Genomic DNA, 17,420 nt, shown 5'->3' with positions numbered 1-17,420 from the left:
TTCATGCCCCTCAGCTATTATAACTGCCATCTGGTTTCTGTAGAAATTGTAAATAGCCTTTCGCTCCCGGTATTTTACCCCTGCCACCTTCAGAATTTGAAAGAGTATTCCAGTCAACATTGTCAAAAGCTTTCTCTAAGTCTACAAATGCTAGAAACGTAGGTTTGCCTTTCCTTAATCTTTCTTCTAAGATAAGTCGTAGGGTCAGTATTGCCTCACGTGTTCCAATATTTCTACGGAATCCAAACTGATCTTCCCCGAGGTCGGCTTCTACCAGTTTTTCCATTCGTCTGTAAAGAATTCGCGTTAGTATTTTGCAGCTGTGACTTATTAAACTAATAGTTCGGTAATTTTCACATCTGTCAGCACCTGCTTTCTTTGGGATTGGAATTACATTCTTGTTGAAGCCTGAGGGTATTTCGCCTGTCTCATACATCTTGCACACCAGATGGCAAGAGTTTTGTCAGGACTGGCTCTCCAAAGTCCATCAGTAGTTCTAATGGAATGTTGTCTACTCCCAGGGCCTTGTTTCGACTCAAGTCTTTCAGCACTCTGTCAAACTCTTCACGCAGTATCGTATCTCCCATTTCATCTTCATCTACATCTTCTTCCATTTCCATAATATTGTCCTCAAGTACATCGCCCTTGTATATGCCCTCTAGACACTCCTCCCACCTTTCTGCTTCCCCTTCTTTGCTTAGAACTAAGTTTCCATCTGAGCTCTTGATATTCATACAAGTGGTTCTCTTTTCTCCAAAGGTCTCTCTAATTTTCCTGTAGGCAGTATTTATCTTACCCCTAATTTTTTTTATTTGTACAATTTTGTCGAAAGGCATTGTTCATACATGGCTACACGCAATCTGCAGCAAGTGCAACACGTATCTCGACTTGGGGTAAGAGGTCCTTGATCCCTTTTCAAAAAAACCTCTTGCCGCAGTCCGCAACCAACTTGACATCACTTCCTGGACTTCATCAGTTGAAAAGCATTTGCCAGACAGCTTTCTTTAGGTGAAGGAAGAAATGAGAATCACTGGGTGCCCGGTCAGGGTTATAAGCCAGACAGCTGACATACCACTTTAAAGAATGCAGAAGTGCGGTGCTTAGAACTGCTGTATGGAGCCAGGCATTGTCTCACAACGAACTTGTCAGTCGTGGAAGTTTAAATATTTCACAATAACAATCAGTGATGATTGCGTTCCCTTTGGCAAAAATTTAGCAAGTAGAACTTTTCAATTCCAAAACATGATGAACATGATTTTCTTGTCAGAGGTTGCCTAACAGAATTTTCGGACACCTTTTTAACTGAGATGGTGCCATGCCATTCATTGTCTTTTGCACTCTGGCATTTTGCCAGCTGTATCGATCAGGTTCAAAAACTCCTTGTCTACCTTTTGAAATGGCCCAAAAATTTCTGAGTACCCTTCACATGATTCTCCTCTGTCAATGTTTTCAGCATCCATCAAGGGCACACATTCACGTACAACAATTTTCTCACAAAAATGGTTTGGAGCAATGATTTTCCGCCGACTTCAACTATCAAAACTGCAAGGTCCTGGACTGTCAGGCTGCAATCTTCACGAAGTTTACTCTAAGTTTCTCCAACAATGCGTCATCAATTTAAGACCACCTTCCCCTTCCATCCTCAATTTGCACACTGGTTCTACCACTCAAGAACTCAGCAGACCACTTCCTATCATTACGCTAGTTAATCACTCCACCATAGATGGCCTATGATGAATTTCAACTGGGCGGATCTTCTCCACATTAATAAAGTGGATAACCACTGGCACCTCACACTCGGCATGAGAGGGCAGTAGAGTGTCCATCTCTAACAGCAGCCACTAATGAGCCGCACGACCACCTGTTGTGGAGGCTGAAGCCTACACAAGATAGTGTTGCCAACTAGCGGAACATTTTGCCCATACTGCCACAAATAACAAATGGTTTTCTATTCTTGGAAAAGTCTCAAACATGTCAACCTATATCATGAAAAAGAATAGATGTGATACAAAAAAACAGGGGTCTGTATTCTGTGATACAGACTGAATTCCTGAGATATATCTCATTTGGAAGTAGTTCATGATACGGCCTCCACATAACACAGCAGGCTGACAAAAACACAGTGCAAGCAGGAAGTGCTGTGGTGAAGATTTCGCAATATCAGGGGTTCGTTGGACCTCCAGGTCTCATGGGATTGGCAGAATGCAACCTGTGCCTTCCACACAGGAGACGTGACATGCCAATGAGCCAACAGAGACCGTAGGTTCCTTATATGAAAATACGCAGAAAATATCTCTGAACCATCTCCAAAATTTTGTTGTAGTTCAAGTCCTTGATGTAGGCGGTACGTAAGTTTCTGAATGCGGAAAGATGGTGAAGGAAAGTAACGCAGCATTTGCCTTAAGTGGAAAAATCACAAAAAACCTAAATCTAGATGGTCGGTGAGAATTTTAACCAATATCATCTCAAAGGCAAGTCTAGTGTCTTACTACTATGTTACTTTCTTTGGGAACCTGAATAAGAACTACATGTTACCACAAACCTCATCTCTTATTAATATATCTCCATCCATTTTGATGTACAGGATGACACATGAACCGATCCAACATTTGTTTCTGTAAAAAAAATTTCAGTCTATATACATAAATGTAAGATATAATGCATTAAGAATAAATACTTGGGTCACTGAAACATGTTACGTGACAGCTCGTGTGTAGTTGGCTATACTGTGATTGCAAGGTTGCAATAACTGCCACCACATTTGCCCATAGCCGACAGGTCTGAAGTATGCTTCTTGAATGTAGGCTACAACCAATGTTTATGTAAGCCACTGCATAATAATATATCTAAAAAGAAAGATGATTAGACTTACCAAACAAAAGCGCTGGCAGGTCGAGAGACACACAAACAAACACAAACATACACACAAAATTCAAGCTTTCACAACCAACGGTTGCCTCATCAGGAAAGAGTGAAGGAGAGGGAAAGACGAAAGGATTTGGGTTTTAAGGGAGAGGGTAAGGAGTCATTCCAATCCTGGGAGCGGAAAGACTTACCTTAGGAGGAAAAAAGGACAGGTATACACTCGCACACACACACACACACACACACACACACACACACACACACACACAGACACAAGCAGACATTTGTAAAGGCAAAGAGTTTGGGGCAGAGATGTCAATCGAGGCGGAAGTACAGAGGCAAAGATGTTGTTGAAAGACAGGTGAGGTATGAGCGGCGGCAAATTGAAATTAGAAATTAGCGGAGATTGAGGCCTGGCGGATAGCGAGAAGAGAGGATATGCTGAAGGGCAAGTTCCCATCTCCGGAGTTCTGACAGGTTGGTGTTAGTGGGAAGTATCCAGATAACCCGGACGGTGTAACACTGTGCCAAGATGTGCTGGCCGTGCACCAAGGCATGTTTAGCCACAGGGTGATCCTCATTACCAACAAACACTGTCTGCCTGTGTCCATTCATGCGAATGGACAATTTGTTGCTGGTCATTCCCACATAGAACGCTTCACAGTGTAGGCAGGTCAGTTGGTAAATCACGTGGGTGCTTTCACACGTGGCTCTGCCTTTGTTCGTGTACACCTTCCGGGTTACAGGACTGGAATAGGTGGTGGTGGGAGGGTGCATGGGACAGGTTTTACACCGGGGGCGGTTACAAGGGTAGGAGCGAGAGGGTAGGGAAGGTGGTTTGGGGATTTCATAGGGATGAACTAAGAGGTTACGAAGGTTAGGTGGACGGCGGAAAGACACTCTAGGTGGAGTGGGGAGGATTTCATGAAGGATGGATCTCATTTCAGGGCAGGATTTGAGGAAGTCGTATCCCTGCTGGAGAGCCACATTCAGAATCTGATCCAGTCCCGGAAAGTATCCTGTCACAAGTGGGGCACTTTTGGGGTTCTTCTGTGGAAGGTTCCGGGTTTGAGGAGATGAGGAAGTGGCTCTGGTTATTTGCTTCTGTACCAGGTCGGGAGGGTAGTTACGGGATGCAAAAGCTGTTTTCAGGTTGTTGGTGTAATGGTTCAAGGATTCCGGACTGGAGCAGATTCGTTTGCCACGAATGAGGATCACCCTATGGCTAAACATGCCTTGGTGCACGGCCAGCACATCTTGGCACAGTGTTACACCGTCCGGGTTATCTGGATACTTTCCACTAACACCAACCTGTCAGAACTCCGGAGATGGGAACTTGCCCTTCAGCATATCCTCTCTTCTCGCTATCCACCAGGCCTCAATCTCCGCTAATTTCTAATTTCAATTTGCCGCCGCTCATACCTCACCTGTCTTTCAACAACATCTTTGCCTCTGTACTTCCGCCTCGACTGACATCTCTGCCCCAAACTCTTTGCCTTTACAAATGTCTGCTTGTGTCGGTGTATATGCGGATGGATGTGGATGTGTGTGTGTGTGTGTGTGTGTGTGTGTGTGTGTGTGTGTGCGCGCACTAGTGTATACCTGTCCTTTTTTCCCCCTAAGGTAAGTCTTTCCGCTCCCAGCATTGGAATGACTCCTTACCCTCTCCCTTAAAACCCAAATCCTTTCGTCTTTCCCTCTCCTTCCCTCTTTCCTGATGAGGCAACTGTTGGTTGCGAAAGCTTGAATTTCGTGTGTATGTTTGTGTGCCTATCGACCTGCCAGCGCTTTTGTTTGGTAAGTCTCATCATCTTTCTTTTTAGATATATTTTTCCCACGTGGAATGTTTCCCTCTATTATATTCATATCATTAATTTGAACTCCACTGCATAATAATGTATACATAACTACAACAAAGAACATTTTTCTAACAACAGAGAGAACTATGGAGAAAAATCATTAGATAGTATATGGAACTGAGAAATTAACAGCATCTGAAGTTAATGGAAATGTCTATGGGATGTTGCTCTGAATTGTTACCGTAATAGGTGCATATAAAATGCTGTCTAATAATGTAAACCTATACATACCAAAGAACACGCTTCCCACAATCTTAGAACAAAATAAAGAAAAAGGTGCTTATCCTACTCAGTTGCAGGGAGAAAGAATTAATTCTGTATACATTTACACTCACCAATTTATGATGTCAGTGGTGCAGCTCAATTCGATTCTCCTACACTATAACTGGAATTGGCATCAAAACCACCGACACCACATTAACTGCTCACACGAATTTATAATTCTGCCTACAGTCTGTGCTCCTCTAATAAGCTTGTCAACATTTGTCTACTTTGTTCCTCCATGATGTGGTATCTACATTAACAAGACCTGCAAATAGCAGCCTTTCTGTTACTGTAAAGGACGTATTTCGAATGCAGGCCCTGACATCTCTCCAAACCAATTCAGTTGGGTTAAAATGGCAGTGATAAGGCAGTAACTTAATTACTGTTTTCACAAGTGACTAAAGCAGAAGCTTTTTCATGCTAATGTCCAAAGCAACGTGTCACCTGTAACAACTGCACTCTAATTTCTTTTTGATCACTAGCTGTTGGAGCTTTGTCTAATATCAGAGAATGGTACCATGCATTATTTATTAAGAACACTAACATTAAACTCCAGCAACAAATTTTGAAACTACTGCAGAAATCACAGGTGATCCATATTCACATGGCAGTCACAGGTTTTTCTTAATCGAAAAACTGGAAGTCCCTCATGCACAAAACTGTTTGAACAATCAGCATGGCTACAATTAACCGGGACCCTCTTCCCACTAGCCGACGACTGCTGCTATTTTAAGTGCCATCTGTGTGGCATTTATCACCTGCTTCTCCAGTGTTCACCTAGGTTTCATTTAACCACATGGTTAAACGTATATCCTTTCCTACAATTATATATAAGAAAATACTATGAGCTGCAATTACACGAGATGCTTCAAGTAACAGTTTGTCTGTCTACCTTTTTAAAGCAGAAGCCTATACTTTTTAACCCCCTGAGAAAACTTCACATTCTTTTAAAGAAATTAGCAACTTCCATTTTGTGGGGCACACTTTCTTGCTATAATATCTGTGAATGTGCTGACTAACTGCATAGGGTTCATAGGTCCTTTGTTCCACATGGTTTGCTTTAATATCTTTCAAGTCTGGAAGTAGCACCCCTTTCTTTGTAAACAGTTTTTTGTCCACCTCAACTGTCAGCACCCTCAGTTCATCACTGTCTGAGGATGTTTAGCAAAAATCTTTCTTTCAAACCACCACTTAAAAAATGGGGGAGGGGGGATTCAAATCAGGACTGAATGGGGGAGAGTTTTGTCCACACATGAAATGATTAGGAAATCTGTATGAAATGGCATTTGCTTTAAATGTTTCATGCACGAAGTCTGTGGCAACTTTAGATGTGTGTGGTTTTGCTCCATCCTGCATGAACCACTGATTTTGCAATGTAAACCCTTTTTTTTTTGGGGGGGGGGGGGGGGGGGGGGGAGGGGAATAAAAGGGCTGAGGCACAAAATTACTACACAGCATAATGTTTACTGTGTGTTCAAGAGAGAACGGCCACATTACCCCATGACTTGAGATAGCGGTCCATATAATAAGGCTGAGTGCGATGCAGCTTTGCATGAAGCATGTCTGGATACCCGGAAGTCTGAAACTGCCCAATTTCTTTATTAACAACGCCATCAAGGCGAAGAGGTCTCATCTAAAAACCGATTCATCAATGTTTTTTTGTCCTTCACTAATTTTGGTAACATTTATTTTGTAAGGATACAAATGCAAATCAATTTTTAAAATTCGCTGTACACATTGTCTAGAAAATCGAAACTGTGCTACTGTTTTCCTAGTTGATTTGCTTGGGCTTCTCAGTAACAATGCTCTCACAGCTTTGACATTCTGTGGAAAACCAACATTGGCAGGACATCCATGCTTCCTCTCAAAAACTGAACCATAAAAATTAAAGGTTTTGTAAAGTCTATGTACGAGGGCAGACCAAATATAAACAGGATTTTATTTTTTATGTAAATTCTTTCATTGAAAAACTCAAGGAAATTATAATTTATTTCTCCACATAGTCTCCTGCTTTGGGGATGCATTTGTCCCAGCATATGGGCAGCTTTCTGATGCCCTCATCACAAAAAGAACTGGGTCGTGTCACCAGCCAGATGCACATGATGAATTCCACTCTCGTCATCTTCAAATTGTTGCCCTCCTAGAGCTTCTTTAAGCAGTCCAAATAAATGGAAACCGCAGGGTGATAAGTCTGGGCTGTAAAGAGGAGGATCAAGTGTAGTCCAGTGCATTTCCTGTAGCTTGGAGACAGAGCTGTAGTATGGGGTCGCACATCGTTATAGAGGAGGACGACCTATCAAATCGATCGGTCTCGCCTTTTGCGGTGATATTCCTCCGCCACTCCCTACTGGCTTGTTTGGATTCTGGAGTGTAGTGGTGAACCCATGTTTCGTCGCAGGTGATGCTCCGACTCAAAAATGCATTATTTTCTTCCGCAAACCTCGCTGTAAGCCACAGGCCTCCAAATGTCTCAACTTCACAACTTCAGTCAAAAGTTTAGGGACCGAACTGGAACACACTTTATGGAACTGTAGGTCATTTATGATGACTGCTTGACAGCTCCCATAACTGATTCTGACTTTTTTGTGCCATTTCTGGTACTCTTGCCCGTCGATCGTCGTCAATGATGTCTAAATGCATGAATGTTTTTGTCTGTAATGTTGGTCTGAGGATGGCGATCGTGTTGCTGATTTTCCACACTTTCTTGTCCTTCCTTGAACTTTTTATGCCAGGAAAAAACACGCGTTCTTGATAGCATTTTATCACCGAACTGTGCAGTCAATCTTTGGCAAATTTTTGCCGCTGTAACTCCTGCACGAGCAAGAAATTTGATAATTATGCATTGCGCAATGGAGGGGTACACTTGTTGCTTAGACATCGTGAGCGTTACTGATGAAACGGTGGGAAATATCTAACAGCATGTTCTCCTCACTTCTAACGGTCCCACCTAAGCATAGCAGAAGTGCAGGGTCATTCCTACCAACTGTTGATGTTCAGGAACAAAAATCCCATTAATATTGGATCCCCCCTCATAGTAAATGAGGGTGACCATCAGGCTTATAATGTGCACATAACTGTCTCAGCGAAAGCTCCACACTTTCAGTTTCATGAAAAAATAACCATTTCGAAACAGTGGTCAGCTATCAGTCTTACTTTATCAGACATCTTGGAATGAGAAACAATGCAGTCAGAAATAAAAAAGTGATCTTGAGCTACTCTCTCTTCTGCCAACGGAACACACAATAACAACCAATAACATACAAAATTAGAGCAAAATCAAATGTTGGATCATTTTGTGTGCCACCCTGTATGAAAGGATTTTGGGTTTTGAAATTTAGTACATGTCACTCTTAATTCATCCGTACAAGTCCTACTCAATGCTCACTACTCGAACCACACACACACACACACACACACACACACACACACACACACACACACACACACACACACACAAAATTTGTGTCTGTCCAGAGTGCCAACAGCAAAAAATCTTGCTGCAGCTGTTTACACTCTAAGTAACCAGCCAACAGGGATTATTTACTCTTGTCCTGGCAGAATGCCTTGTAGCAGAAAGAGTACACACTCTTTGCACCCTCCCACTCACTGTTGTAGGCCGAGGCAAAGTCGAGGAAGTTCGCATTGAAGTAGTTGATTTCTGGCAGTTTCGGCTCTATAAACTCCTTGAAATACTCCATAGCCATAGTCGACAGGTCGAAGAGCTCGTCGGTCACCTTGTACGGCCGTGCCATGACGGGAGTCACACTTATGTAGTGCAGGATCCGATACACCTCGTCCAGAATCTGTAACAGCAACGTCCAACTCTACTATGCACAATTGTTGCAGCAAAAAGTAAAAGATTCCAAAGTTATCTGCAACAAAAAATAAATACTCTGACATGAAAATTTATTGCTAAGACTACACATAATGCCTTGAGGTGTCAAAATTAAGACAAGAAACAACAGCTGCAACACTGTAAAAAGAAGCAAAAGAAGAAAATAAATGTGTATATTAATACAAGAAAGACTGGAAGAGGAGGAGCCAGTTTGATGACTAAGTAGTTGATCCTGAAGTACCCGATCGAACAATATTTCCTTTTATACATTACATATATATTTATGTATTATATATGGCACTACAGTGGGTACATAAGTGCACATTTGAAAGCCATGTGGAAAAAATTCAAAGCAATCAGTGAAGAACTTTCTGAGATTCATGATTTTATAGCAACATTTATATTTTTATTTATACAGAATTACTGGTTTAAATGATACAATATTTCTATTCCTCTGTCCCATTTTAATCATTGTGTCAACTTTTTGAACTGCTCTAATTTTTTCTTCCTACCAATCTTTATGCATGTGAACTTAATTTATTTATTATAATAATTAAACATTTGAAAATGTTGATCTACTGTTTAAGAAACAAAAGACGAAATAATCTGTATTGCCCATGCAATGGCTTCAAAAATGTATTTTTCATTAGAAGATGATATTTTTTGGATGGTAATTGCCGGACTAACATGAAACAAATTGTTATTGCACTATGTACAAAACAACAAAGATAAAAATATAAATGAAAGAAGGGGTGTAAGTAGAATGAAATTAAAGTAAAATAAAAAATGCAATAACATGAACAAGAAACTCAACTAAAGTTCATACATAATAATTTAATTCACATGAACAAAGACTCCAAGTGGAAAAAGAATAATAGGAAGAAAGATGAGAGCAAATGAAAAATTAGTGTGATAAAAATAACACGAGATGGAACAGAAATGAAAAAATATAAGCACCTGACAAGATCTGAACCAACAATCATTGGCCTGTGAGGACTGTACCTTAACCATTACAATGCATAACCGGCCTGTATTATATTCACTGTGTAAAGCTGTAGAGCATCACACAAAATTCTGTAGTTTTTTTCCGTGGATTACTCGAACAAGGGCCTGCCAGGACATCACACATGGGACCTCCACCTACATCACTGTACAAGGTGGCTTCAAAATGTCTTTTAGGAACCTCTCCTTTTAAGAAAATTTTGGACCAAGTTAATAACACCACTGAATGACTAGATGGAACAAGGAAGGATTTTAAAACATTAAAAGTTACAGAATAAAGTTGCAAACTGAGAACACTTCTAGCATCTAATCAACTCTACAAAATTTCCAATCCAATGATAATGATCTCATTCCAAAGCAGCTTACAAATGGCCAAATTCTCAACTTTTTAGAAGTTCTATATTGTGCATAACTGTGAGAATTATGAGCTGTTGTATCCTGTTTTCCATAAAGCCTACACAGGATCTCTCTTCCCATACAGGATCTTTTCCCTCTTTACTTGTTAGGCAAATCTTAATTGTGTTTGAATTAGTTTTGTTATGATTAGGAAAGTACAGAATAGACATTGTAAGTTCTGTATTTGTTAATTTTTTGTTATACGAAAGGGGCTAATCCACAACAGACAGTGCAAGAAATATTTTCACACAGTAGCTATACCATAAGACTGGTATGAATTTTCCAAAAAGTGGAATATGTAGGTATATTTTGTTTCGACATGTTACGCAAAAAGAATACAACAACTTATGAGTGAAATTTTACATACAATTCTGATGAACATTGTAATCAATATGAGAAATGATTGTTTTGGTTAAGTGTCCTGATCACTATATATACAGTGAAACTATTTTTATCATATTTTGAAGAAGTCTTATTCTCTGCTAAAATTCTATTCAGAATGAAATTCTCAAAGCAGCTCTTTTCGCCCAAGACTTCAGTCTTTGCACAGCAATTTGGTCACATTGTTCCAACTTATTGAGTACTCCAATTGATGAAGTGGCTAAGTGGGACCTGTACAAAAAGGTGCATATTGCTTCAATTATGTATCCATACTTCTAGGGCAACATGTTCTGATTAAACATATGAAATTCAGCAGAGTCACAGTATAATCTGAGAATCTCTCTGATGACATTTGTTGATAACTGTAATGAGAAATTCCTGCCCTCTAACATTTCTAATTTATTTGACATGATGGGTTAGTTTGTAGAGTCTCTTTAGTCTCCAGATGAGCCGTCAGACTTCCAGAAACATATAATCCACATATTCATCAGATAGCAAAGGCAGATAAGAGCAAGAATTATTGCTCATCTTAACAGATCATGCAGTTGCTGACGAGAATGATACACAAAAGAATGGAAAAGAAGTTTGAAGACATGTTAGATAATCACTTTGGCTTCAGGAAAGGGAAAGTTACTAGACAGGCAGTTCTATTTACATCTATACTCTATAAGCCACCGTAATGTGCATGGCAGAGGGTATGTCCCATTGTAACAGTTATTAGGGTTTCTTCCTGTTCCATTTACATATGGAGCACAGGAAGAATGAATGTTTGAATGCCTATGTGACTGGTACATAGGATGCGGTTGTACATTTCTAGCGTAATCATTTAAAGGCAGTTCTTGAACTTCATTAACAGACTTTCTCAGAATACTTTATGTCTATCTTGAAGAGCGTACCAGTTAAATTCGTTCAGTATCTCTGCGACACCCACTCACGGATTAAACAAACCTGTGACCATTTGTGCTGCCCTTCTCTACATATGTTCAATATCCCTGTTAGTCCTGTCTGGTACGAGTCCCACACACTTGAGCAGTATTCTAGAACTGGCCGCATGAGTGATTTGTAAGCAATTTCCTTTGTTGACTGATTGCACTTCCCAGTATTCTACAAATAAACCGAAGTGTAACACCTGCTTTACCCTTGTCTGAACCTATGAGATCATTCCATGTCATATTCCTACAAAGTGTTACACCCAGGTATTTGTACAAGTTGGCTGATTCCGACGACTCATTGACATTACAGCCATAGGATATGTTCTTTTCTTTTGTGAAGTGCAAAATTTTATATTTCTGAACATTTAAAGTAAGTTGCCAACTGCTGCATCACTTTGAAATCTTATGAAGATCTAACTAAATATTTATGCAGCTTCTTTCAGGCAGTACTTCATTATAGGTAATTTCTTCATCTACAAAACATTTCCCTTCCGTTTAACCTCTACAGCAAAGAAGCAATGATGGAAACAAAAAAGCCCCAATAGTAAGATTAAAACTCAGAGTCAAATGATAGCAATGATAAGATTCATTGACAACTCTGCAATCCTCAGTGAAAATGAACAATAATTACAGGACCTGTTGAATGGAATAAACAGTTTAACGTATACTAAGAGTAAATTGAAGAAATATACATGTAATGAGCAGCAGAAATGACATTGGTGGTAAACTTATAAAAATTAGGGACCACAAAGAAACAGTAGTTAAGGTGTTCTGGCGTGGAAGTGAAGTAACGTAACAGACAATAGAATTCATAAAAAGTAGACTAACAGGCAAAAAGGGCATTCAAGGTAAAAAATCATTTAGTGTGAAACATAAGCCATAATTTCAGGAAACAATTTCTGAGAATGTACATTTGGAGCAGAGCCTTTTGTGGTAGTGAATCACAGAGTGGGAAATAAAGAGAATGGAAGCATTTGAGATGTGATGTTATAGACGAATGTTGAAAATCAGGTGGACTCTAAATGGAGGAGGATCCTTGCAAAGTCGGTATGGGAAACAATGAAAACAAAAAGGGACATACAGATAGGATATTTATTAACACATCAGGGAATAACTTCCATGATACTACAGGGAGCTGAAGAAGGTGGAAACTGTTAGAGGACAGAGTGGACGATATTCAACGAATTATTCAAGATGTAAGGTGCAAGTGCTGCTTTGAGATGGAGAGGTTGGAGGAAAAAAAAAAATCAGAGTCGTTCTCTTACTTTTGTGCTTCATTTATAACAGGTCTGTTTAGCATACACATGAAAATGTGTGGTGTAACTAGTTGTGGTCACGTCAGTCTGCTACAGCAATCACACACTGGTACGGTGATTTCACAGCAACATCAACAAAATACCTTACATAGCTGTGTTCTAAGAGAACTTTACCCTTTTTCCAATTCATCCCGTTTAAGTGTCCAGGACATTTCTCTTCTACATTTACACAGGCACTCCACAAGCCACAGTGCTGCGCATGGCAGCGAGTATCCTGTACCTACCCAGTTCCACTTGCAAACAGAGCGAGGAGAAAAATAACCGTAGGTATGCCTCCATATGAGCCCTAATTCTCGTATCTCACCTTTGTGGTCTTTATGCACAAAGTATGTTAGTGGCAGTAGAATGGTTTGGCAGTCAGCTACAAATGCCGGCTCCTAAATTTTCTCAATAGTGTTTCTTGAAAAGAATGTCGCCTTCCCCCCATGGATTCCTAATTGAGATCTGGAAGCATCTCCGCAACACATATGTTTTGTTCGAACCTAACAGTGATAAATCTAGCTGTCCGCCTCTGACTTGCTTAGATGTCTTTCTTCAATCCGACCTGGTACGAATCCCAAACACACTAGCAGTGCTGAAGAACAGGTCGCACCAGTGTCCTATATGTGGTCTCCTTTAAAAGTTAACCACTCCTTCCTAAAATTCTCCTAGTAAACCGAAATCAACCATTCGGCTTCCCTACAGCAGTTCTCACATGCTCGTTCCACTTCGTATCACTCTACAACGCTGTGCCCAGATATTTAAATGACTTGACTGTACTTACAACTCTGAATTCCTGTAATGCCTTCCACCTACAGACTTTATCTGGCCCTCTAAAGCCGGAGCAATATTTTTGAATAGGTCACACTAGATGTTACAAGTGGTTTTCTTCCAACAAATCGAAGTCTTACAATGCAGTTCCTCACTACTCGCTCAATATGTGTATACCACTATGTTAAGCACACACATTTACAACACGACACCCTCAAGAAGTTTAATAAAAAAATGCTACATATGTTGCCAAATTACAAAATTAATCCTAGCAATACCAATTCAATTTCCATTACTGAAGGTGTGATGTATTTTATGCCCACCCTAAAGAGATTTCATAATTGTTACTGACACATTAACAAACTTTTTAAAGAAGCAATGATCTGCATGTAAGGTCCAGAACCTTAAAATATATTTTACTACACTCTTAGCAATATCAATGCATTTTTCATAATACATAACTCAAGCTTCATGAACACCACAAAAGATTTTTAGAAATGCAAATTTTATTCATTTTGTTTACTTTTACTTACAACATACTTTTAACAAGATTTTGATGTGTAAGTATGGTCCTAAACATTAAAATACTGAATAACATTCATTATGGAAAGTTACAGACAATTTAAATTACTGAGCTCAGTTTAATTAAAAACTTAAAACATTTATGAACTTTGTAAAAGAACTGATAAACAACTTTTTTCAAAATTTTAAATTAACTAATTAGACTGCAATATTTTTCAAAAGGAGAGCAAAAAGTAACCCACCCTGCCTCGGTACTGCGAGGGTGAAAGCACATTTAACAACATTTGAAGAATCGAGCAACAATATTTTCCTGCAGACGACAGCATCATCTGAACAGGAAAGACAAAGGGACTACTCTGAAAAGTGTTTTATATGCAGACCTTAAACTGGCCTTGGGTAGAGTAATCTACTTTCAATATCATTACAGGCAAAGCCATTCAGCTTTCAAGATACTGTCAATTTTTACCTATTTACATAACCTGAGTGACTGACCTCGCCAGCAAAGAAGCAGCAGTGCTTGCGCTCTATGTGTTTGCCGAACGTCATCTGCAGCAGAGTCAGCCGCATGTGCAGTGTCTCCACAATGTCAGATTCGCACGCCAGTGGGTGGTTGCGGCGCGCCGACTCGCGGCGTGGCATCCTTGACTTTATGCTCTGGAAGCGCACTAGCATCTGGCCCTGCAGTCGCTGGAAGGTCGTGTTGAGGATGTGGCAGCAGATGCTGTTTATCTTGTGGCACACCTGCCAACAAAGCCGACGCAGTTGTCTACAATCTTAAAATTCTACAGAAAATGTACGCTGTACATGCGGATCAATTAACAATAACCTAAAGCTGAAAACATTTGACTGGTACAGCAAATAGTCAGTCACTTACGCATAAGTGAAACTATAGGGTGAGTCAAAAAGAACTCACCAACTTTGGAATGATATAGAAACTTACTAACATAACTGATAGAATCTGTAGATGTCTTATTTTGAAGAAAACAACCTCAAGTTTAACATGGAAGTATCAAGTGTCACTCTGGTTCGATGTGACTACCATTTCTGATGCGACAAACGTCCCACCGGTAATCAATTAATTCCCACACTCGTTGCAGCAAAGCAAGCTTAACTTCTGCAACAGCAAAGCCCGATTCCCTTTTTCAGGTCAGCAAAATTGTTTGACAGGGGCAGAACACACAGTCTTTAATGAAATACCACTGAAACAAATCCAGTGGTGTCAAGTCTGGGAAGCGAGATGGCCATGCGACTGGTCCTTCACAGCCAATCCGTTTACCTAGCAAACGATTATTGAGCAAACTTAGAACTTATGAGAGGGAATGATGATGTGCACTGTCTTGCTGGTGGTAAACCATCCCAGCTGAGTCATTTCCATTGATGATGTAGTAGAGTTCATTTCATGAAACCAAAACACACAGCAAGCACACTCTGCACCAGTGAAAGTAGCCATTTTAACTGCAATACACTGGTGCTCCTAGTGGCAGAATGGGGTAATGATGCACTACATGAATCAAACTTGAGGTCATTTGCTACAAAATTACCTCTACCAATTCCAGAAGTTATTTCAATAAATTTCTGTATCATTCCAAACTGGTAAAGTCCTTTCTGACTACCTGTAACTAGCTGAAGCACTTGAAAACAATGAAAGAAGGAGCATGTGGCATTAAAAGTAACGGAACTGATGTTACAGAAAAGACATTGAAACTTCCCAGCAGACAATCTGCGTGCCAGACTGGGACTTGAGACCAAAATCTTAGATTTTCTTGGGGAATGCTCAACTGTAATCTATATAGGTATGAATCAGGATCTATCCCCACAACTTTACTTTCCCCAGCACCTCCCCAACAAGCAGCTCTCTGGCACACAGTTTAAATCTGCTAGGGCATCTCAAATTAGCACACCTTCTGTTACAGAGAGGTAAGCATTTTGGAAATGAGAACACTGTGTCAACACACTACAGAAATCCATCCCCTTGTCTCTATTGAAACTCATGTTAACATTTACTATTGCTGTCATTATCCCTTTTGTTTCTGATGGTATTAACCACAGCTTCAGATGTGCTGAACTAATATTATGTTATTCTTAATGTCTGCTATCATCAGTATTTTGTTGGGGACGATAATTATCCTAATACCACTTCAGATGTACGTAATGGAACCACAAGCATGCACACGAAATTGTTTATGTTTGGTAATATTTTTGATCAAATGTTTGAGTGGAGTGAAAACAAAACGCTCTAGAAATTCTACAACAGATTTTTGTCGAAAATTTCCTAGGCAGACACAGGAAGAGGACAAAATGAGTTTCAAACTGATCTCCATGGGTGCCATACTTTTGCAAAAGTGGTTTATTTCTCAAATGCAATCAGGGCACTTAAGCAAACTTAATTACTGATTTGATGGAAAATTGAAATATTTTATGAACAGCTGCTGCTATGTAACTGGAGTGTTAAAAAATTCATTTCTTACAGGGGCTCGATTTTTGCACACAAAAAGTTACATTGGTGCAGTATTTAACATAAAATTTTGTTTTGAAAAACAAAAATTTGAACAATTTATGTTTTGTGAAATTATTTGCCAATATTTGAAAGAAATTTGAAATGCCTTTGAACGATTCTCTAAATCATGTTTAACTTACAATGTTAGAATTTTAACAGTACCAAAGGATATATTTGGCTCTTGGATTATATACATTGTGCAGCCATAATTACTGTACATTATTTTTAGCATCATTCAAAGATGCATCAAATGCTGATTTAATTTGCACAGGGAAATAAAACAACAGTTGTCTTAACTAGCTACTGCAAACAACAAAACTGTTATTGTGCAGTTTTTCTGCCTGTGATTCTGGTGGAGCCTGCAGTATCCTTAGAAAGTACTAGGAGACCCTTTATCAGTTTATTATTAGAAAATTTCTTTAAGAATTAACAACATAAATATTCTTTAGCTTTTAATCTTCCAATATGAAGCATTGGAAGCCAAATGTGGAGCGGTTTTATCACCATTGCCACATATCTACAGTTAGAGGCTTCTTTCCCTATACACATTGCGTGCAGGTGTTTCTTAATGTTCCCATGGCCAGCATTGTACTATAATCAGCAATATTTTGTTCTGCCTACAGATCCAGCTACACAGTTTTGATTTTACAATCACTTTAATGATGCTTAGGAGAGATTCCAGTTCAACAAATGGAGTCATCAATCAAAATGATACAAATGGCTCTAAGCACTATGGGACTTAACATTTTAGGTCATGAGTCCCCTAGACTTAGAACTACTTAAACCTAACCAACCTAAGGA

General features: G+C 39.6%; 1 protein-coding gene across 2 annotated transcripts in view; it reads right to left on the bottom strand.

Moving 5' to 3' along the window:
- Positions 1 to 17,420, bottom strand: part of LOC126109870 (F-box only protein 28) — a 94,391-nt gene that overhangs the window by 35,775 nt on the left and 41,196 nt on the right. Inside the window, exons 3-4 of one of the 2 annotated variants that reach the window (XM_049914936.1) lie at positions 14,615 to 14,863; positions 8,533 to 8,791 (exon numbers count right to left, since the gene is read on the bottom strand). In XM_049914936.1, coding sequence (XP_049770893.1) covers positions 8,533 to 8,791; positions 14,615 to 14,863 — 508 coding nt within the window. The remainder of the gene's footprint in view (positions 1 to 8,532; positions 8,792 to 14,614; positions 14,864 to 17,420) is intronic. The other variant, XM_049914937.1, reaches the window with a different exon arrangement.

This window comes from Schistocerca cancellata, chromosome 12 (assembly GCF_023864275.1).
Source record: "Schistocerca cancellata isolate TAMUIC-IGC-003103 chromosome 12, iqSchCanc2.1, whole genome shotgun sequence".
Classification (NCBI taxonomy): domain Eukaryota; kingdom Metazoa; phylum Arthropoda; class Insecta; order Orthoptera; family Acrididae; genus Schistocerca; species Schistocerca cancellata.
This window is presented reverse-complemented; position numbering and strand designations above follow the sequence as displayed.